This window comes from Fukomys damarensis, unplaced genomic scaffold (genome assembly GCF_012274545.1).
Source record: "Fukomys damarensis isolate Sample0158 unplaced genomic scaffold, DMR_v1.0_HiC HiC_scaffold_36, whole genome shotgun sequence".
NCBI classification, from domain to species: Eukaryota; Metazoa; Chordata; class Mammalia; order Rodentia; family Bathyergidae; genus Fukomys; species Fukomys damarensis.
In genome coordinates this window covers 13,609,552-13,634,116 of record NW_022900948.1, presented here as the reverse complement: position 1 = coordinate 13,634,116, position 24,565 = coordinate 13,609,552, and the positions used below count along the sequence as shown (strand labels likewise).

General features: G+C 36.5%; 1 protein-coding gene across 1 annotated transcript in view; it reads right to left on the bottom strand.

Annotated features, from left to right (window-relative positions):
* Reck (reversion inducing cysteine rich protein with kazal motifs) overlaps positions 1-24,359 on the bottom strand; it is a 72,815-nt gene extending 48,456 nt beyond the window's left edge. Inside the window, exons 1-4 of the mRNA XM_010619439.3 lie at positions 24,353-24,359; positions 22,665-22,723; positions 1,367-1,441; positions 374-410 (exon numbers count right to left, since the gene is read on the bottom strand). Of these exons, the coding sequence (XP_010617741.1) occupies positions 374-410; positions 1,367-1,441; positions 22,665-22,723; positions 24,353-24,359 (178 nt within the window). The remainder of the gene's footprint in view (positions 1-373; positions 411-1,366; positions 1,442-22,664; positions 22,724-24,352) is intronic.
* Between the last annotated feature and the right edge of the window lie 206 nt (positions 24,360-24,565).

Here is a 24,565-nt window from a genome sequence, read left to right as displayed (position 1 = left end):
TACAGTCCTATGGCAGCTAAGAGGAGAAAATAAGATCCTAAGGCCAAGGTGAAGTGGTAAGAAAGGTCAATAAAAGACAGTAAAATCAAAGACAGTAAATACTGAGAAAAATTCATAAGACCTAGGAATAAGATCCTGGGGATCTTTCAAAGACTAGATTCAGGAGAATGGGTGAAACAGATGCAAGAACACAAAGTTAAGAAATGAACATAGGTGAGAATAAATTAAAAATTTATTTTAACAATTGACTGTTGGAAGCGAAGGATAAAAATTCTAAAGTATAAATTAGCTTGCAGAACTATGACATAGATTTTACATCCATAAAATAAGTTTTAAAAATTAAAATGTTAAATGTTACATTGCTATTGCTTACCTGGCAAAGATGAATTCATACAACTCCAAATTTCAACCTGAAATTGTAATCACCAAAAAAACCTTATGGAGATAGCCAGTTTCTATAGATGATAGTTTATTTCTATAGTATAGTTACTGTAATTTCATTATGGCTGGGTCCATTCAGTCAGAGTTCTAGGTTAAATATACATCATTTGGTAAAAATAAAAATTAAAAAAGCAAGATACAAAATTATTGCTTATTCTTTTCCTATTTTCTCACCTAAAAGTACTAAGGGCCACTCTGGTTACTCAGGATACAAGTATATAACAGAATGACTTAAGAAAAATACGTTAGTCAGACCTGTTTGGCTGTCAGCGTTTTTCTCTTCCACAGAATTTCCCTTCCACAGCTTTCATGCAAGCTCAGGCTTTCTTAGCCTGGCTCCTGAGCACCCAAACACCAAGGTTAGCTCAAGCCCTGGAAACGTTAAATTACCTGATTCTGACAAGCAAGTAATACATCTATGGTATGTCAGAAAATGGAAAGATGAGAATAGTATGCTATATATTTTCCCTTATCCCAAATTCAATTTTTCAAAATAAAAACACAGACAGATTTATTATAGTTTTCATAAAATTAATTAAAACAACTCCAAATTCCAAATAAAATATTATAGTAAAATCTAGACACCGGGGGCTGGGGTAATTAGTTCAGTGGCACTGTGACTGCCTGGTAAACCCAAGGTCCCAAGTTTGATCCCTGGAACCACCACCACACACACACACACACACACACACACATACACACACTGGAATTAAGATTGTTTTTTGACCTACATCCTCAAATAGATTTAAAAAAAAGATAATATTTTATCTAGTAATTTGTGTGAAGATTGTTTAAAAATACTGTACGGCTTACATTTTACATGGATCACAAATTCCAAACACATTTAAAAAGTTGTTAAATCTAAAAGTAACCCATTAGATGGTTTTCATTTACGAAAAAGCTTCCCTAGTTCAGTAAGACTTACCATTGTTTCTGGGCAATAATCTGGGGCTCGTTGTAATAGGTGTTTCAGTCGGGATTCACTTTTTGAGGAGAAAATCTATTTGACAAAAAAAAATATTTTGTGATATTTTTTCCTACAGGAAAATCAAGAAGGGGTAAAATTTATTATCCTTGAAATTTATCAGTTATATAGAGTACTTTCCAACTTCTTTTATCAGTTAAAACTCTTCAGAAGGATTTAAATTAAGCTGAGGTAATGTTTCTAAAAGGTTAATTCGTTTGGCAAATAAGAAAGTCCAAATACAGCAAACACATCTTTTTCTATGGACCAACAGTGGAAAAAAGACTATGGATCCACTGAACTTGGGGCTGGACAAAGAGGAAAAAAAAATTTAAATTTACCTCAACTGTTCCATAAATTGTTTCAAGTCAAATGATGACAATTTAAAAATAAACTATGTCATACCCTTGATATTGGTAAAGATGAAATTGTTGAATAACATTATGGCATATAAGCTCTCCATAAAATAGAAACAAAACTATCTTTTAATACAGATGCTGAGGAACTGACAAGGTTCTCATGTAGCTAAATAGATCACTGCTGCAAACATAAAAAGAATTTAATTAATGCAATTACAATCTGATGTCTCAGTAAATTATAAATCAGTACATGTATCAAACCTACCTTCATGGTTATCTATAAATAGTTGAGACTAAAATTCCTGAATGCTAAGGACAAAAACAAAGGCTTTATCTCCAGATAGCTAATTTAGTAACCATATTTTTACCAAAATTACCAACTATAATCAGGAAGTAAAAAGAGTTAGAATATCACCATTTTGCAAGCTCTAGTAAACTAATGCATTTAGGCAATTATCAACAACAGCTGTTAACATCACAAGAAGTAACAACTAGATTATAATGCCCTTTATGGGAAAGACTTAACAAACACACAAAACAAAAATAAAACCTTAACTTCACTCTGAGGTAAAAGCTGCCACTTATGTGTAGCTTTTACATTTAAACTTAATTAAAATTAAATAAAATGAGAAATTAAATAAAATGATCTCCTTAGTCACATTTCAAGTGTTCACTTAGCACAAGTGGCTAGAGGCTAACACACACATATAGAATATTTTCATCATCATAGAAAGTATACCAGGCACCTATACTATAAATCTAGCTACCAATTAGTAAGAAATAATAGAGGAAAAAGGGGACATTAAACAACACTGAAGCATTAAACTGAGCTGGGCACAGTGGTATATGCCTATAATCCCAACTGCTTAGGAGGCTGAGGCAAGAGGAGGACCACAAATTTAAGGCCAGGATGGGAAACTGAGTCAGCTTTTTTGTTGCTGGGACAAAATACCTGACATCTGCAACTTAAAGGGGAAGAAGTTTATTTTGGTTTATGGCTTCAGAGAGTTCAGTCCATTATCAGCTGGCTGAAAGGCAGAAACAGCATGTCAGAAAAACCTGGTGGAGGAACACTGTTCATCCCTTTTCAGCTGGGAAGCAGAGCACAGGGGAAGAGGGAGAATGAAAAAGAGATACACCTTCCAAAGACAACCCCAGAGACCTACCTGTAATTGGGCCCCAATTTATATAACAGCACATTCAGCTATGAACATCAATGCATTAATCCATTGATAGGTATATTGTCCCTATGACCCAATCACCTCTCCAGGAGTCTCTTAATCCAGTCAACTTGACAAGATTAACTGGCACAGCAATTTAGTTATATCCTGTCTCAAAATAAAAAAGGGATGGAGATGTGTAGGTCAATGGTACAGCTTGCTTGGCATATGCAAGGTCCTGGGATTCAACCCCCAGTATCACAAAAAAACAAAACACAAAAGGGATCCGAAGAGCAAAGTTTGGACAGGGAAACTCTACAGTGTAATTGACCAATTTATTCACTAAATAGAGAAACTTACAAATCAAAAGATATTTAATTGCAAATTGCTTAACTGGTTGTTTGACATAGATACAAACTCACCTAGATTCTGATCCAAACTAAAAGCAAGCCTTATGAAATAATTAATAAATTTGAAAAATAACTAGATATTATTACATTTCAAAAGAAGTGATAATGGTATTGAGTGTGTGTGTGTGTGTGTGTGTGTGTGTGTGTGTTTTTCAGGGGGGTATCAAACCTAAGGCCCTCATGCATGATAGGCATGGTCTCATCTCCACCACCAAGCTATACTCTCAGCACTATTATTTTTTTTTCCTCACTGAGTTTATTGGCACATTTTAGGTATACAGTACAGTTACATTCATTATTGGGATCTTGTACCTTTACATGATAGATCTTGGTTCTCATTTTTTCCCCTTGTCCCTGCCCTCCCTTCACCCCTCCTCCCTCTCCCTTTACAAACACATCATTCCATTTTTTCATTTTCTCGTATTTTTTCTTTTTCCCTTATTACCTTTCCCCTACCCTTCCCACTTTCCCTACACCTTTAGCCCCTTTCTTCCTATTTCACATAGTCCATTATATCATTAGGATCTTATGTACTATTATAGTTTATTCACACCAGAGAAACTATTCGGTATTTACACATGTGTGACTTATTTATTTCACTTAGGAGTATATCCTCAATGTGTATTCATTTTCCTATGAATGAATCTAATTTCTCATTCTTTATGGCTGAGTTCCCAATTCGAAACTATACTACAAAGCCACTGTGATTAAAAACAGCATGGTACTGGCAAAGAAACAGATCTGATGATCAGTGGAACAGATTGGAAGACACAAAAACAAATCCAGATGTACTCAGCTACGTCATCTTTGATAAAGGAGCTGACCATCCTCAGTGGAGGAAAGATAGCCTCTTTAATAAATGGTGTTGGAAAAACTGGATCTCAATCTTCCAAAGATTAAAACTGGACCCTTATCTTTCACCATGCACTAAATTAAAATCCAAGTGGATTAAAGATCTAAATATTAAAATAGAAACACTAAACTTGCAGAACTCTTGAAGACATTGGCATAGGAAAAGATTTTATGCACAAATCCTCAGTAGCACTGGAACTAGCAGAAAGAATCAACAACTGGGATCTCATCTTATTAAAAACCTTCTACACTACAAAAGAAACCATCAACAGAAGTGAGAGACAACCTACAATGTGGGAAAAAATTTTTGCCAGCTGCTCCTCAGACAAAGGACTATTATCTAGAATATATAAAGAACTCAAAACAATCAGTCCCCCAAATATAAAGACCCAATTCAAAAATGGGTATCTGAAATGAACAGATATTTCTCAGATAAAGAAGTAAAAACAGCAAGTAAATATATGAAAAAATGTTCCACATCACTGATCATTCAAGAGATGCAGATGAAAACAACACTGAGATTCCACCTCACCCCACAAAGTGGCTGCTATCAAGAAATCAAACAATAACAAATGTTGGAGAGGTTGTGGGGAGAAAGGAAACCTTCTCCATTGTTGGTGGGAGTGTAGACTGGTGCAACCACTATGGAAATCAATATGGAGATACCTCAAAGAGCTGGGACTAGAGGTTCCATTTGACCAAGCCATCCCTCTGCTGGGTATCTTTCCAAAAGAATTAAAAGAATTATATCACAGAGAAGTATGCGCACCTATGTTTATAGCAGCACAGTTTGTAATAGCTAAAACTTGGAAACAGCCCATTTGCCCATCAGTTGGAAACTGGATAAAGAAGATGTGGTTTTTCAGCCTATTATTTTTGTTTTTGTTTTTGGTACTGGGGATTGAACTCAGGATCTTGTGCTTATGAGGCAGGCGGTGGAACCACTGAGCTAAATCCCCAGCCTTCAGCCCTAATATTTTTAATGAGTCTTCAGAATTTACAGATACAAACTGAAACTTTATAGGTCAAATGATATGAAAACCGAAATTTGCCTCAATATAACAGGGGGAAATAGGGGGAGGGAATGAAAGGAAGACAGGAGTATATGAGTGATACACAGTTGAATGTTAGAGATGAATAGGAGGGCTCATTACACTTTTTTTCCTACCTTTGTATATATTTGAAATTTTCTAATATAAACAGATAAAAGAAAGAGTAAAAAATGGGTAAAAGAAGGACAACAATGAAAGACAAGAAAAAATAAAAGAAATATATGACAATGGTAGAATGAAAACAAGCACAGAGAAAGTTGTGCTTTCAAACTCATCCCAGCATCCCTCAATTCTCTCTCTCCTCAAAATCACAAAAAACAAAACCCTTCAAACAGGTTAGAACAATAGAAAACACATGAAACTGAGATCACAAATAATATACTTTGAGTAATGGGGCAACCAACTTGGCCTTAGGGGAGGTGGTTATGTCCTCGTGGCTAAGAGTATGGACCATGCAATCAGTTTTGGCTGAGTCCTTGTGCCTCAAATCACTGACTTGGGGACCATGACAAGTTATGTAACATTTTAAAATTTCAATTTCTGTAACTATAAAATGCAGAGGAAATTACCTCCTTCAATGGCTGAAATAAAGTATTTAAAGAAGTATAGCACAGGGCTTGACATAGGAAAAAAAACCCTGAATTTTGCTCCTAGGTTCAAGTTTTCTAGAGAGCTAATGAGAAAAATTAAGAATTCAGATCATTGGTCCCTTTTGTCTCTAAATTGATTCTATAAAGTAGAATTAATTAAACTGAGAAACATACTCATTGAGAAAATATTTAGCTTAAAAATCAGCATGTATGCATTTTCAGGTAATAATGCAATATAAAGAATATACGGAATATAGGAAGGAATTCCTTTTCATATTGAACTGGTAATCACATCTTTTTAAAAGGATGAATATATACTATCATTATACAAATCACTTTAGAACAAAAAATCCAAAACCCAGCTTCTATCCACTCAAGCCAGAAATAATCAGATCACAGGGCTAAAAATCCTAAATTTGACTTTTTTTCACTTCTACATATTTTCTCCCTCTTTCACTTCCCCTTTTCAAGGAAGCAAACCACTCATCTTGAGACAAATCATTTTTTGCACTAACTTCTTCAATTTTTTCCCCTTTTTTTCATTCACTTCACCAGTCAGCTTGCAAACATTCATTGATCAAATTTTATGAGCAAAGGCATAATAAGTACAACAGATGAATAAGACATAATGACCCTATATTCAAAGACTTTATAACAGTCAAGAACATAAAATGCACATAAAAATGGAATATATTTTTCTAAGTTTGAAATTTCTTTTTATTTAAAAAACTTAATGCTAATTTTTTTTTTTTTAAGTTTTTTGAGACAGGGTCTCACTATGTAGTTAAAGGAATGGGGTGGGGTGAGAGATTCAACATGGCTGAATAGAGGAGTCATGTCAGACATGCAGAGAAGATTCACTAAAAATACAGGTACTCTGAAGCAGAAGAGATACCTTTAAGCTGAAAGAGAAAATGAATCTGAAAGACAATATATATAGATCAAATCAAATAGCTGAATCTTTGAACAGAGGAAGTGGTGCTCCCACCCTTGCCCCTCTAGGAGGAGCCACTTTGACAGTATAAAAATAACGCAAGGGAATTAACAAGTGCTGCAGAGTCCTGGGACAGACTGCACATACCTGCGCCTTCTCCCCATCACCCGCTCACCTCACTGGGGAAAGCTGCATTCCTGTGGCATCCTCTCTAGTGCTCACCTTAAGCAAGGGAAGTCCTGCCCATCCCAGACAGAGAGGATAAACACAACGAACAGCACCAGCTGAGCCTGCTGGATATAGCGGAGGGAACAGAACTGATCAGTTGTTCCAGAATGAGCACTTCCTTATTGTTTCCACAAACACCAGAAAATCCTGAGCTAGCAGGAAACCCTGAACTGCTACCATCGTCATGCCTGGGGGCAAGAGTTTCTAAACCAAGCTTGGGAACTGTGTCAGATTCTGCTTGCTAGCGGGAAAGGTGAATTCTTAAGAGTTGTCAGTTTGGGATTTGAGTGCAAAGGAAAAGACGGGACAGGCTGGGACAGAGAACTGCTGGCAACAAAATAGTTGGAAAATACACAAAGCAAGAAAGGAAGTGACAAGAAAACAAAGTGAAAACAGAGGAAGAAATGGAAACAAAGCTTTTGTACACAGGAAGGGGAGGGGGCTTCAGGGGAGGAAAGAAAGGGAAAAAAAGAGATGTATCATGTACAGGTACAAAATCCCTATGATAAGTGTTATCATTATGTAGGCCTAATATGTACCAATAAATGTTTTGCTATTAAAAAAATAAAAAGAACATGGAGGTTTGCCTAGCACAAAGGCAAATGGAAGGCATAGGACACTGGCAGAAGGTGAAGGAGAGTTGTGTCAGAAAAATTATCTCACATCCTTTTCTTTTCAAATTAACTGAGACAATGGGGTAGTGGGACAGAGACAGACGACTAATTAGTCATGGCAGGACACAGAAAGAGGGAAATACGTGTGGCTGCACGAAGACCAACCACAACTAAGGCAAGAAGGGAATCTATATGGACACTCAATGGCATAGTGGACATGTAGGAATTTCATGTATCTTCTCTTGCTGAATGTTTAATCTGTGTTCCTACAAGATTTATTGTTGTTACTTTTCTTTTGTTTCTTTTTTATTGATGCAGCTATTATTTTCATTCTTCTCTACTTCCCACCCTTTTTCTTCAATTCTAGCAACTGTATCAACAGTATTCTATTTTTTGCTTATTTCTCCCACTTCTTAAAATTTTTGTCCCCCCATATTGCGCTGTCTTTTCTATCTTCTCTCATATTAACCATCCATCCACCATATTCCATTCTTTTTGTTCTTCCTCATTTTACTTACCTCCTCGTTTTACCCTGCCTCTTCTCCACCTTACAGATTCACAAATATATCAACAGATTCTGACAACCTCGATGCTTTCCTCAGTCCCATATTTACACCCCCCCCTACATCACACCCTGCCCCCCAAATATCTTAAAACCTTCCACACTAACCCTTTATTTCAACTATAAAAAGATTTCCAACAGAAACTGATTCCTATCTGTTTTTTTACCTGTTATATCTCTTATCTACCTCTCCTACCAACTTACACCTCTCTTTCACCCATCCTTTAATCTCTAATAGCAATATAGCATAGGTTGTAAAGGATACTGATTAACAGTGAAAGTGTACATGCAATGATGTATGATCGGATCTGTTGATGCTATTATAACCAGTAATAATTTTCTTTTCACAAAAAAGTGATAGGGTCCAAACAATTTAAATTAAATGAACAAAGGGTACACACTACTTATGGACAAATAGAGCTGAAAACATACCACTGGAAGGCAGAATATAACTAAAAAGATCTTCATACCAACTGTAATCTCTCCTAATTCTACTTGATCTCAATCCACACCACGCATGCACACACACACATGCACACACATATGCACACCCCACAAACGTGGGAAAATAAGGCAACAAAAGGCACCCAAGGTTTCTCAATTCCCTCAAAGCAGATCTAGGGAGCACCAATAGAGAGGAAAGCAAGTATGAGGTAGCAGAGATTTATGAACTAATTAAAGAAGAGGTAAAGAAACTTGATGAGTCCTGACATGACCCAAAAGATGGAACTACCATATAAATTGATATGGATATGGGAGAAACAAATTAAAAAATGGAAGCACTACAGACAGAAATTCAGGAACAACAAATTATACAGAATTCATAAATTGCAGAAATGACCAATGTGAAGACAAGGTTTCTTTCTTTTTGTTTTTTGGAAACAGGGATCAAATTCAGGACCTTGCACTTGCCAGGCAGGTGCCAGCTCCACTAAGCTACATCCCTGGCCCCAAGGTTTCTAAAATAAGTCAAAATGTTAAATTAACACAAATTATTCAGAGAAGCTTTAAACATAATAAGAGAACAAGAAAAAGTCACCCAATAGCTACCAGATGATGGTCAAAAGACCAATCTAAGGCTAACTGGAGTCAGAGAAACTAGAAGATAGTGTACATATAAAAAATGTTTATAGCAATCATAATTTTAAAAAACTTTCACAAGAATGAGGAAAGATTTCAACATACAGGCAAGTGAGGCTAACAGAACAGCAACTGAAAAAAAAAAAGAAGCTCCGTACAACATATCTTAGTCAAAATCCCACATGTCCAACTAAAGGACAAAAATCTTAAAAGCTGTCAGAGAAAAGCAAAAAGTCATGTATAAATGAAAGCCCATTGGAATTATAGCAGATTTCTCAACACAAACTTTAAAGGCCAGAAGTGCCTGCAGTGAAGTATGTCAAGCCCTAAAAGCAAACAACTTTCAACGCAGATTAATATAGATCATAAAATTTTCTTTCAAAATAGATGGGGAAATAAAGATATTCCATGAAAAACAAAAATTAAAGAGATACATGAACACCAAACCAGCACTCACAAAAATACTCAACAATATCCTAGACAGAGACAGCAAAGCCATCAAAGCCATAAATTCAAATGGAATGAACACATCAAACAAGGCAAATAGATAAACAAACAACCAGAGAGAGAGAGAGAGAGAGAGAGAGGTTCAAAAGAATGCAATAACAAGAATAAATCAATACCTTCCAATAAAATCTGTCAACATTAATCACCTCAACTCCCCAACTAAGACACAGATCCACAGACTGGGTAAAAAAACAAAATCCAACAATCAGTTACAGTCAAGAAACTAAACTAATCCAAAAAGACACTCACAGATTAAAACTCAAACAATAGAAAACAGTATTTCATTCACCACAGCCCACAAAGTAAGCAGGGGTAGCAATTTTACTTTCAGACAAAAGTAAACTTCAAACTAAAACTGATCAGAAGAGGTAAAGCAGGTCAATACACACTAGTTAACAGAACAATCTAACAGTAATATATCACACTTGTAAATATATATGCATCAAATATTGGAGTACCTAACTTCATAAAACAAATGCTGCTGGACGTAAAAGATTGAATAGACATACAATCATAGTAGGTGACCTCAACACCCGGATTTCACAAAAAGACAGATAAACTAAACAAAAAAAAATCAACAAAGAAATATCAGAACTGAAACAAACCTTTAAAATAGACTAAACAGATATCTACCATGTTCTACTCTACTACAACACATGTACATTCTTCTCAGCAATACACAGAACTTTCTCCAAAATAGACCACATTAGTCCACAAAGCCTACTTAAATACAATAAAAATCACTCCATATTTACTATGAGACCATCATGAACTGAAACTAGAAACCAATGAGAAAAGAAACCACAGCAAATTTATAAAGACCTGAAAACTTTATACCATTGAACACCCAAAGAGATCGATCATAGAAGATAAAAAGGGAAGAAATTAAACAATTTTTCTAATTAAACAATAATATTAACACAATATACCAGAATCCATGGGACACAATGAAAGTAGTCCCAGGAGAGAAGTTTATTGCTATCAATTCTCACATGGGTAAAATAGAGCAAACTCCACCGCCTGCCTCACAAGCGCAAAGTCCTGAGTTTGATCCCCATTAAAAAAAAAAAAAAGAAAAAGAAAAAAGAGCAAACTCAAATATCACCTAATGATGAACTGCAAGATATCTAAAAAACAATGATTCAAACTTATACCTGGTTTAAGGAGGAAAATAAAAAAGATCCGAGTGGATATTAATGACTTTAAATATATATAAGAAAGCAAAGCAAAGAGCTAGTTCTCTGAAAGGGTAAACTAGATAAACACTTAGCCAAACTTATCAAAAGAAAGAGAAAAAAGGCCCACATCAATGAAATTAGTAATGAAGAAGGTGAAATCACAACAGACAATATTGAAATTTAGAAGGTTATTTAGTAACTAGTATGAAAAGTTATACTCCAACAAACTGGAAAATCTTGAGTAAATCGGCAGGTTCCTAGATTCATATCAATTATCAAAACTAAACCAAGAAGGACCGGGGATTTAGCTCAGCCGTTCGGTGGCCTGCCTCGCAAGCACAAGGACCCGAGTTTGATCCCCGGTACCACAAAAAAAAACAAAAACAAAAACAAAAAACCTAAACCAAGAAGATAAAGATTCTGAACAATCCAATAACAAGCAAAGAAACTGAGGCAGAAAAAAAAAAAAAAAACAACAGAAGAATAACAACAACAACAAAAGACAAAACCTACCAGTTAAGAAAAGGCCTAGAATCTGAAGAATTCACTGCTGAATTCCGTAAGACCTATAAGGAAGTTACAATACTAATATTCTTCAAACTCTTCAATGAAAAGAAAAGGGAAGGAGTGCTTCCAAACTCATTTCTGAATGCCATTATCCCTTTGATCCAAAATCAGACAAAGATCCAGCTAAAAAAGAAAACTACAGGCCAATCTCCTTAATGAACATAGATGCAAAAATCCTCAACAAGATACTGGCAAACAGACTGCAACAAATCATCAAAAAGATCATACATCCTGACCAAGTAGATTTGATCCTAGGGTTGCAAGGATGGCTCAAGATATGCAATACAGAGCCACCATCTCTCAAGCACAGGGAAGTAGCCTGGGCCCCGATCCACCACGGGAAGGAGAGCCACGCCTGCTCCCGACCCAGACGCCATCCCTCAAGCTCCGGGAGGTAGCCTAGGCCCTGATCCACTGCTGGAAGGAGAGCCACGCCTGATCCCGACCCAGCCGCCATCACTCAAGCGCCAGGAAGGTAGCCACGCGGATGCCCCTGAACCCCCATAAGCGCCCCCCAACATGCTCAGTTCTCCTGACTGCCAGTCTTTGGATTCACTCTGCAGAGGCAGAGGTGGTCATCAAGGGTATTTTTCTGAGTTCCCAACTTTGAACATCTTTAAAGAAAGGGCGTGGGAAACCTGTAATAGAACATTGTGGAATTCAACCATTCAGAAGGTTGGGGAACTCAATCTGGGCCCTGCAGCCTGAGGTCAGTCAGCATCATGGGGTTCAGCCATCAGCTAACTGAGATCAGGGGTCTTGCATCCTCGCTCTGTCTGAGCCATTAAATGGTAAATACACTATGTTGAAATTGTGTTCACTGAAGACATGTTCTGGACTGCTTCTTGATTTCAATTTAATTCAAATGATTTAAGGGTGATAGACTAGTGACTACTACCGGTGGTCAGTGTCAAAGTTGTGCTTGATCTTAACATGTTGCTGATTGTATCAGCTGGGGTAAAGCATTGCGGTTGATTTGATGAGCTGTTTTCTCTGATGTTATGAAGATGAGAATGTCTGTGGGTCATTAGAGACACAGAAGCTAGAGCTCAACTATATCAGGAAGATATGGGTAATAATCCAGAGATTAAACCCAGGACAATCCGACAACAAAAATAAAAATGAGAAAACACTTAAGCAAGACACAAGGACAGACTTCCAGTTCACCAATGGCAAACAGTAGGGCAAATGAGGACGAAAAGGCCGATAGTGAACCACCAGGACACCCTGAACTCAAAACACAGGAAGTAACAAAACAGATCAATCAGGCTCTAGAAAAATTCAAAACAGAAATAATTTCCCAGATAACCACAGAGATAGTGAGCAAAATGGAAGTTGTGATTCGAGACTCTAGAGCAGAAACTGACAAAAAAATAGATGAGCTCAGGACCATAATAGAAGCCATGAAGGCTCAGCATAAGAAAGAAATGGAAAAAATAAACGCCCAACATAGGAAAGAAATGGAATCCATAAAACAGATTCAAACAGATATCCAGGAGATTAAACACTGTATTGAAAGTTTACATAACAGAATAAAAGAATGTGAAGATAGGCTCTCAGATATAGACGATAAGATTGCAGTCAGTGACCATGAAAAGAGAGGTCTCTTAAAAACAATAAGAGATCACGAGAAATCGATCCAACAACTCCTAGATGATGCAAAGAAGAATAACATAAGACTGATAGGAATACATGAAGTAGCAGGAGAAAATACAAATGACTTTAAAAAGCTGTTCAAACAATTAATGACAGAAAACTTCTCAAACAGAGGGGAAGAATTTGACATTCTGATAACTGAGGCATATAGGACCCCAACTAGCTACAATCAAAAAAATCTAGACCTAGACATATAATAATCAAGATCCCAGAAACCCAACAGAAGAACAAAATACTACAAGCAGTAAGAGAAAAGAAACAAATCACATACAAAGGAAAGCCCATCAGAATCATAGCAGATTTTTCAACACAAACCCTTGGGGCAAGGAGAGCCTGGAATGAGATATTTCAAGTCCTAAAAGAGAACAACCTCCAACCTAGACTGATGTATACAGCAAAACTCTCTTTCAAAATGGATGGGGAAATAAGACACACTTCCACGACAAAGAACACCTGAGAAACTACATGAATACCAAACCAGCACTACAAGGAATTCTAAACAAGATCCTAGAAAAAGACAATGAAGGCAACAACACCATGAGGCCCAAGAGACCAAATCAAATAGGCAAGGCAAGAAATTAAAAGGAGAAGGTGAAAAAGTAAAAAGTCAACAAAAGGCCAATAACATGTCAATAATAAGTCAGTATATATCAGCTATAACCAGCAATGTCAATGGCCTCAACTCACCAATCAAGAGAAATAGACTGGCAAAATGGAATAAGAAGCAAAATCCAACAATTTGTTGTATACAAGAAACACACCTAGTGCAAAAAGAAGCCCATAGAATGAAAGCGAAAAGATAGAAAACAATTCTCCATGTGACAGGAGCCCAGAAAAAAACAGGGGTAGCCATCTTAATTGCAGACAAAGTAAATTTCAAACCAAAACTGATTCTAGTATTATCGATGTAGGATGGTACTGTATCATACCTCTATGAATGTAAAATATCTAGTACCTGCTTCATGATACATAGTAGGGACTGTGCTTTATCAGAGCTACATTTAATAATATTACTCTAGAATGTTCTCTTCCCAGATGATGATTAAGATGCTAATAAAATAAAAATGGTGCCAGGTACCACAACAGCAACAGAACTTTGCTGTTTTCTGGATAATATTCTTTTCTTTTTTTGTTTTGTTTTGTTTTTAATGGAATGTGCTGAATGTCTATAATTTTGTTCAGATGACTGCAGAACCTGGAAAAGCTGTTGCTGCCATCGATGTATAACATAATATTATTAGTCTTTTTATATAAATATAAATATATATACACATATATATATAAATTGAATTTTGGGAAACTAACAGTGCTGCCAACTTTGGAAAAAGTCATCCCAATTTACTGTGTTGAGTTGGCATTTGTACAGAAATTGTCAGCCATATTGCTCTAGAAATGTTAACTTATTTTTATTTTTATTTATTTATTTTTTCCATGTGTACAGGGGTAACACATCATACTAAATATGTAAGGTCATATCTACGCGGGTTTGATTACAGAAACTAATAAAGTAGTCTCTAAATAATGAAAAAAAGAATAAGATAAGACTATAAGAGCAAGAAGCAATTTAAATATGTTCAGGGACCATTTTCATCTCCAGAATTAAGGATTATTTTAATGTCACATCATTGCCTTTTCTCTTTTACTTTCCTTTTTAGTTTTATTTTAGGATTCCCTATTTTTAATGGTCATACAGAGATTTCTTTAACTGAAATACCGAATAGTTTCTTTGGTGTGAAAACTATAATAGTATACAGGATCCTAATGAGATAATTAATAATGTGCAATAGGAAGTAAAGGGCTAAAGGTATAGGGAAAGTGGGAAGGGTGGGGGAAAGGTAATAAGGGGGAGGAAAAAATATGAGAAACTGAAAGAATGGAAATAAAGTGTTTGTAAATGGGGAGGGGAGAGGGGGTGAAGGGAGGGCAGGGACAAGGGGAAACCATGAGAATCAAGACCTATTATGTAAAGGTACTGAATCCCAATGATGAATGTAACTGTACTGTATACCTAGATTGTACCAATAAACTCAATTTAAAAAAAAAAAAAAGATACGCAATACACCACATAAACAGATGCAGGGAGGGCTGGGGATTTAGCTCAGTGGTGGTGTGCCTGCCCTGCAAGTGCAAGGTCCTGAGTTCAATCCCCAGTACTGGGAAACAACTCACACATACACACACGCACACACACACACACACACACACACACAGATGCTGGGATAAAAGAAAATTCACATGATCCTATCGATAGATACAGAAAAAGCTTTTGACAAAATCCTGCACTTGTTTATGACAAAAAAAAACCCTAAAGAAAATAGGTACAGATGGATCTTACCTGACCATGACAAAAGCCACTTATGACAAATCAATGGCCAACATCATATAAAATGGGAAAAAACTGAAAGCTTTCTTTTGAAAATCAGAAATAAGATAAGCAAGCCCATCATCACCACTCGTCATCATCATCTGTTCAACAAAGTACTCAAAACATTAGCCAGAGCAATCAGGCAAGAGAAAGAAATAAAAGAGATATGTATAGGACATGAAGGAGTCAAATTACCATTATCTGCAGATGACATGATCCTATACATGAAAGACCCAAAAAATTCCACAACTCCTTGAATTAATAACCAAATTCAGAAATATAGCAGGATACAAAGTCAACACATAAAAATCAATAGCGTTCCTGTACACCATGAACTGAGAAATAAATTAGGAAAACAATACCATTCACAATAACATCAAGAAAAATTAAATATTTAGGAATTAAGAAAGTGAAAGACCTCTACAATGAAAACTACAGTACTCAGAAAAAGGAGATTGAAATGGACATCAGAAAATGGAAAGACATCTCATGTTCCTGAATAGATAGAAACAATATTATTGTCAAACGGCAATATTTCCAAAACCAATAAACATTTTTTGTTGTTGTTGTTGTTGTTACCGGGGATCAAACTTGGGTCCTTGTACTTGGAAGGCATGTGGTAGAAGCACTAAGCTAAAATCCCCAGCCCCTGGTATACATTTTTACTGCAATCCTAAAGAAAATACCCATGGCATTTTTCACAGAGCTAGGGAAAACAATCCCAAAATTCATGTGGAACTGGAAGAGACCCTAAGAAGCAAAAGCAATCCTAGGCAATAGTGTAAAGCACGAGACATCACAATATTTGACTTCAAGTCATACTACAAGGCTACAGTGATTTAAAAAATAAATAGCATGGTAAAGGTGTAGGGAAAGTGGGAAGGGTAAGGGAAAGGTAATAAGGGAAAAGAAAAAAATATGAGAAAATGAAAAAATGGAAATAAAGTAAAATGAGAGCCAAGACCTGTCATGTAAAGGTACAAGATTCCAATAATGAATATAACTGTACTGTATACCTAAAATGTACCAATAAACTCAATGAGAGAAAAAAATAAATAGCATGGGATTAGCACAAAAACAGATGTGTATCAGTGGAATAGAACAGAGGATGGAGAAACAACCCCAGACACATTCAACTATTTGATCTTTAACAAGGAAGCCAAAAACATATGGTGGATCTTTCACAAGGAGGCCAAAAACAAAGTAACCTTGTTAGCAAATGGTGCTGGGAAAACTGGCGATCCATTAGTAGAAGACTGAATCTAGAACCACATCACTCACTATTTACTAAATTACATTAAAAATGGATCAAAGAGCTAAACATTAAAACAGAAACAACCAACTGCAAGATAAAAACAGGTAAAACTATTTAAGTCATAGGTATAGGCAAGGACTTTCTGAACAGAACTCCAATTGCACAAGAAATAACAGCAAGAATCAGCAAATTGGATTACATAAAATTAAAGAGCTTCTTTACAGCAAAGGAAACAACCAACAGAGTGAAAGACAACCTATAGAATGGGAAAAATTTTTGCCAATTATACCTCAGATAGAGGATTAATATGTAGGATATGTAAAGAGCTCAAAAACATAGCCCCCCAAAAGACCCAATTAAAAAATGGGCAACTAAAATGAAAAGACACTTCTCAGAAAAAAAAAAAAAAATGGCAAATAAACACGTGAAAAAAATGTTCAACTTCATTGGCCATTAGAGAAATAAAACTAAATCAACACTGAGATTTCATCATATTCTGGAAACACGGTAGTAATCAAGAAATCAAATACTAACAAATGCTGGTGTGACTGTGGTGAAAAAGGAATCTTCTATGTTGTTTATGGGAATGTAAACTAGTGCAGTCATTATAGATATCAGTATGGAGAGTTCTCAAAAAACTAAGAATAGAAATTCCACTCTATGCAGCTATTTCCCTTCTAGAAAATCTTCCCAAAAGAGTTAAAGACATCATATTACAATGATACATATAATACAAAAAACTAGGGCTAGTAGTTTATAGAAGCACAATTCATAATAGCTAAATCGTAGAAGCAGTCTATATGCCCATCAAGAGATGAATGGATTTTTTAAATGTGGTAAATATACACAATGGAATAATATTCAGCTATCAAGAAGGATAAATGCAAGACATTCGTAGGAATATGAATGCACCTTGAAAACAAGTGAAATAAATTAAATAAATCAGACACATAAGCTTAAATACTATATGTTTTCTGTAACTTCAGTAATCTAAACTACAAATAATGAGCAATATAAAAGACCTATCAAAGGAAACAGGGAGAAAGATCTTATACATATGGAAAAAGAACCAAGACACTGAGGTTGGGGAGGGGGACAGGGGAATGAGACATAATATTTTAAATGTGTCGTGTATATGTACCAAGTAGCCTCAATGAATATAATCACTATATGCCACAAACATAAGCTAAAATAGTAATAATAATAATGAAAATTGGGGAAGGGACTCTAGCTAGAGACTGAGGGAGGAAAGAAGGTAGGGAGGGGAAGGAGCACAATACATTTTTTTATCATAAAGTTACAAAAACATGGGTGTATCAAATCGATGTTTATTCTTTAGAATATTTCTACTGATGAATTATTAATTTTAATTAAATGAGTTTTATTATATCAAACAATGAGTGCTTAATAGGGGAAAAAAATCACAAAATGAAGTATTGCATTTTTATTACTTATTGTCATAAAAAAGTATCAAAATTTTCAACATCAACTGTTTTTTGGTGCACAAAGCCTAGAAAAGAACAACAGAAATAAATTCCTATATGAACTACAATGAAAATACCAATTGCACTCTACAATAAAAAACAATCTTTACTTCAATTATTACACCTACAGCAGTCTTCACACATAACAAACAACAGTACATTCCATACATTCGTATCAACTGACAACATATGTGTTTTGCTTTCCTGGCCTTGTAGGACATACTTGACATTTCGCTGATCTTGCTGTTTTGTCAGGAGGTTTTTATTATATTATACAATGTGTTGTTAACAGGAACACAAAGTATCAATAAAGTATTAATTTATTAATATGTATGGCACGTTTGGAATAAACATCAATACTTTCACATCAGCTCTGTACTTGCTTACAAAAGCTAAAAGATAATATCAGAAATAAATTCTTACATGAACTAAAATGAAAATATCAACAGCACTCTACAGAAAAACCTTTACACTTCAAATATTACACCTAAATATAAAAATAAGATATCACTAAGATATCAAATGAGTGCTTAGAACAGACATCAATATTTTCACATTAGCTGTGTACTTACTTACAAAAACTAAAAAATAACATCAGAAATAAATTCCTATATGAACCACAATGAAAATACCAAAAGCACTCTACAAAAAAACAAAACAAAAAAAACTTTGCTTTAACTGTCACGCCCAAGGCAGTCTTCACACATGACACCTACATGTTTCATGCACATGTCTTGCTTATACTAACAGAACGTGTGCTTAGCTTTCCTTTCCTACTGGCAGGCCATTCTTGTCACCTCTCTTCTCTTCCTGTTTTGTCAGGAGCTTCCTACTATGTTGTACTACGTGCATGTAGCATGGAAATCAGAGATCAATAAAATAAAATATCAAATGTGTAATGAGCAATAAAATCCTATGGGAGCTACAGTGAAGATACCAATAGAACTATACAACATAAATAATTTTTGCCTCAATTGTCACACCCAAGGCAATTTTCACACATGAATATTGCATGTCCCACGCACAAGTATCACTTGCACTGACAGCATGTATGTTTTGCTTTCCTGTTGTTTCGTGTAGGGCACAGTTGACATCTTTTTGGTTTTCCTAGTAAGCAAAGTTAGTTGTCATAGTAAGTCTCTGGGATGTTGTAGCTGCCTATTCACCTGCCAGCTCACCAGTGTGCTCCACAATTTTTTTGTGTAGTTCTCTGGGCAGAAATACTTGTTTTCCCTCTGCTATAAATGATCTCTCATGAGTTTTAGTCCCTATTCTCTAAGAAAATTTCTCTGTGGTATTTTGCACTTTTTTTTTTGTACACTATCAAACTATTTATGCCACACATGTTGAAGATCAAGTAAAATACAACCATTGACCAAGGCTTTGTGTTCCAAGTGACATCACAGTTGCTGCATAACTCAATAACATTTACTCCACCTCTGGTTTTGTGGTGGAAAGTTTCTATTTTAGGCTTCCATTTCATCAAGGTTTGTCTACCAATATTTCTATCGTGGTGCAATGTTGACATCAGCAGTATCAGTTTTCTTTTCTTTGCCATATATGAGGCCAACATAAATCTTTCTGAAATCCAAGATTATACTATAACATTCTTTGTTTTGAAATTGTAATGTTTCATTTGGAATTTCTGCTTTGTTCCTGTGTACAGTTCCACGGTCAACTTGTGCTCTGTTAGCAAATGTAACATTGATTGGAAACTGGTAAATCAATTGCTGAATGTCACATTCTGATTAGTTTCGAGATGGGAGCAACAAGTCTGTTAACAACATCATTTGGCTTACTACTATATGAACTAAGACCTGATGGCTGAGCCCCAGAATAAATTTCTAAATTGAAAGCATAATAAATCTTCATATCTACAAGGGCACAAATTTTTATGCCACACTTTGACCTACTGCTTTGCCATAAGTCTTTTACATTCCTCAGACTGCCATGGGAAATACCTGTGAAGTACAGCAAACCTATGAATGCTTTCAGTTCAGTTAGTGAAGTGTCATAATAAAAACATTTTTGAATATGGCTACTGGGGCATACCTGTATTTCAGATTTTGTGTATTTTACAACATCTTGCAGCAAGCAGTTCATCTGTTACAATTTCCAAAATTGAATGGCAGTCTGGCATTCTATCCAATAGGTTTCACCCCTGTCAAGATCCTCCCTTTATTTTCAGACCTAATTTTAACAGTGAATTGCTCCATTTGGTTGTGTGACCATGCAACATTTCAATCAGTCAAATATGTACTTACATTGATGTTTTCATTGTCACCTGAATTAAGATCTTCCTTCCCTGTGTCTGTATTATTCAATTCTCATTTCATTTCACTGTCACATGACCAACATCAAAGTCATCATCACCATCATCTACCCACTTTTATGAAAACATGCATTTTACCATAATAGATCATCTTCATCATCCATGCATGAGTAATCTCTTTGTTTTTTTGTTTTTGTTTTTTTTGAGACAGGGTCTCACTATGTAGTTGAGACTGACCTGGAACTCACTATGTAGCCCAGGCTGGTCTCGAACTCACAGTGATCCTCCTGCCTCAGCCTCCCAAGTGCTGGGATTACAGGCGTGCGCCACCATGCCCCCCAGCTTTGCATGAGTGATCTGATGATTCACTTTTAACCTCCTCCAAAATTTGTACATCTGGTTTTTCATGTGCCATTGTACTGAAATGGGCTACTTCTACCAGAAAAATCAAACGAAAACTTTTAAAAAACAAATCCTAGAGTGGTGTGGATGTATTATACCCTCTGTGATGCCCAGGTAAACATATATAAAACCTGTCAGATGGAAGGAGCATCATGTGGGTGAAAAATCCCAGTTTGACACTTTTGTACACATGTATACACCTTGCTGTTCATCGTACCAAGTGGGTAAACACAAAGATTGTTTCAGCGAAAGGTACTGAGTCACACAGCTGGCTACTATTACAAAAAAGTAAAAATTTAGAGTATAAAAGCAAGAGATATGTTTGTGAAAGCCAGTGTTATGCTTGTAAAGGAGTTTATTTTGGCTTATGGTTTCAGTCCATGGTTGACTGGCTCCAATGCAGAAATGGGATGGCAGAAGGATATGGATGAAGAAAACATGCTTATCCCACGGCAACCAGGAAACAGAGAGCAAAAGGAAGAGTAAGAGAAGGAGACAGGCCCTTCCAGAGCATGCCCCCTGTGACATACCTCCAACTACCCTCCACCTCCTAACAGCACACTTGGTAGAAAACTTCAGGAAATGACTGAGATTATTATTTTTCAAGTGTTAAGGCTAGATGACACAACTAATATGATAAAAGAAAGGTAGGACTATATAAACAGTGAAATTTGCATAAGGCACAACTAGATAAATTCTATCTAAAAAGTTTTAATAATAAAATCAATCCCTACATGGTATTCACTAAGATTCACCCATTATTAATATCTTACAAAGGGCCAGGGATGTAGCTCAGTGGTGCCACACTTTCCTGACAAGCACAAGGTCCTGAGTTCAATTGTACTGGAAAAACAAGCAAACAAACAAACCCTCACAAAATTTGTTTTAACTCTCGCTACACTTACACAGGTGTCATTATGATGATACTGATGAACCACTTAAGAATTATAGACATTATGATTATTCACTCCTAAATCTTAGCATGTACAAATCTCTGGAACGTGGACACTGTTACATTAAACCACGAGAATGATCGAATTCTGAATCACAAAACTGATATAATAATATTAAGATCCAGTCCATGCTCAAATTTTACTAATTTATCTCAATAAAGTCCGTTATGACCATTTTTTTTTCATTCCAGGATCCAATTGAGAATAACAGATCGCAGGGTGGGGGATTTACCTCAGTGGTTCCACCGCCTGTCTCACAAGCATGAGGACCCGAGTTCTATCCCATGTCACTTTGGTTTTTTTCCTTCCCACTCTCTCTTTTATTTTTTTATTTAGGTAAGCTAGGCTGACCTCAAACTCATCATCCTTCTGTCTCAGCCTCCCAGGTGCTGAGATAACAGGGGTGTACCACCACACCTGGTTTTAGTTTCCTTTTATCTGGGGCAGTTTCTTAGGACTTTGTTTTCATAATAACTGCTATAAGTAGTTTTAATATAACTGATATTTTCAAGACTATAGGCTGTTGTTTTGAGGAATAACCCTCAAACTAGGTTTGTCTGATTATTTTCTCCTGGCTTAGGTTATGCATTTTTGGCAGGAACCCTTTGTAAGATACTGTGTTCTTAGTGCATCATGTCAGCAGGCATAGGCCAATTTGTTCCATTCATGGGATATGAACCCTGATCACACAGCTAAGGCACTGTCCAAAAGATCTCTCCGTAACTAACTTTTAAAAAAGTTATATAACCGATAGTGTCTACAATTATCATCAAGCTTACCTGCTCACAAACATCACGGCACATCTGATTATCCTTCGAATGATTACAACATAGTGCACCTAAGGAAAAAAAAATATCTGATGTCATCCCACTGTCAATAACATAATAAGAGGATATACAAACCATATCTTCAATAGATTATTATTTATTTAGTACTGGGAACAGAACTCAGGACCTTCGCTTGCCAGGCAGGTGCAGTGTTGCTGAGCTACCACCCTGGGCCCTTATTATTCATTTTAACCCAACCTTTAAAGAATATCTATTACAGTGTGGTAGGTTTGAGAATATGGTCCTCGCCCTTAAGAAACTTGCAGGAGAAACTATCATGTAATAATAGTAGTTAATACTTACTATGTGTTTTCTATCTGCCAGAATTTGAAGCTTGTTTTATGTATTATCTTACTCAATCCTTACAATTATCTTAGAGACTAGATTCTATTATATGTACAAAGTCAAATGATTTGTTTTTAAATAGTGAATTTTGTTTCACACATGTTGAATTTGAGGTTCTTATTAACAGAGTTCTCTACCAGACAAAATGGTCCAACTGGTACTACATTCTAGCATGGCTCCTATTCCTAAAAGAAATGAGCCACTTTGGAAAAATGAAACAGCCCACAGTTAACTCTGATAAGATTGGAGAAATAACTCAAGCCCAGGAAGAAAATCTGGCACAATTACTGTTGCACCTCACTGAGGCTCTTCAGAAATATACCAAAATTGACCCCACTTCACAAGCTGGGTGATTATTTTTAATACCTACTTTATATCCCAATCCACCCCAGATAGCAGAAAAAAACTTAAAAAGGTTGAAGAAGACCCTCCCAGGCTAGTCAATGTGATCTCCTTAACCTGGCCTTCAAAGTATATAATAATCAGGAAGAATTAGAAAAACAAGAAAAGGCCCTCCAAGACAAGGCTAAATTCCAGATGTTTGCAGATGTCCTACATGGCTCAAGACAGGGCCCCAAACCAAAGGGGTCTACAAACAGACCTCCTGCTAGAGTGCCCCCTGGTCCTTGCTTAAAATGCAACCAGACCGGCTACTGGGAAAAACAGTGCCCTAATCCTAGACCTCCCCTGGCCCTTGCCCAGCATGTAAGCAAGAAGACTACTGGAAGATTGACTGCCCCCTTTTCCAAAGAGGGAGGGAGACAACTCTTCCCCTACCTCCACTAGAAGGGCCTACCTACTTTGCCAGAGCTCCTAGGATTGGCTGCTGAGGATTGATGGTGCCCAGGGACGCCAGCCCTCATGCAGATCACCCATCACAAGCCCAGAGTAACGAAACACGTGTCTGGTAAGCCCATTTCATTCCTACTGGATATGGGGGCCACTTATTCAGCCTTAACCCACTTCTCAGAACAGACATTTCCTTTGCAAACCCTCATCACAGGCATTGATAGAATTCCCACTAGGCCAGTTATGACAGTCCCTTTGACTTTCTCTCTCCTCAACACCTTCTTTATCCATACCTTCCTGATTCTCCCAACATGACCTATGCCTCTCCTCAGATGAGACATTTTAAGTAAATTTAAGGCCACCATCACTCTCTACCCATCTTCCCATATACCCACTAATTTACTCTTAGTACAAGCTGCACCAGATTCCCCTCCCACCTCTTCTCTTCCCCTGCCTCCTTCTTTAGTTGATCCCGAAGGCTGGGATCTCACCCAACCCTCACTCACCACCCATTATGCCCTAATCCAAATCTGTCTTAAAGACCTCTTCCTTTTCCCCAATGTTTCCCAATACCCCATAGTGCTTAAACATTTACAGGGACTCAAGCCCCTCATCCGAGACCTTCTCTGAAAGGGTCTCCTCCATCCCACACATTCACCCTGTAATACTCCCATCCTTGCTATCATCAAACCCAATGGTTCTTACCACCTTGTGAAAGA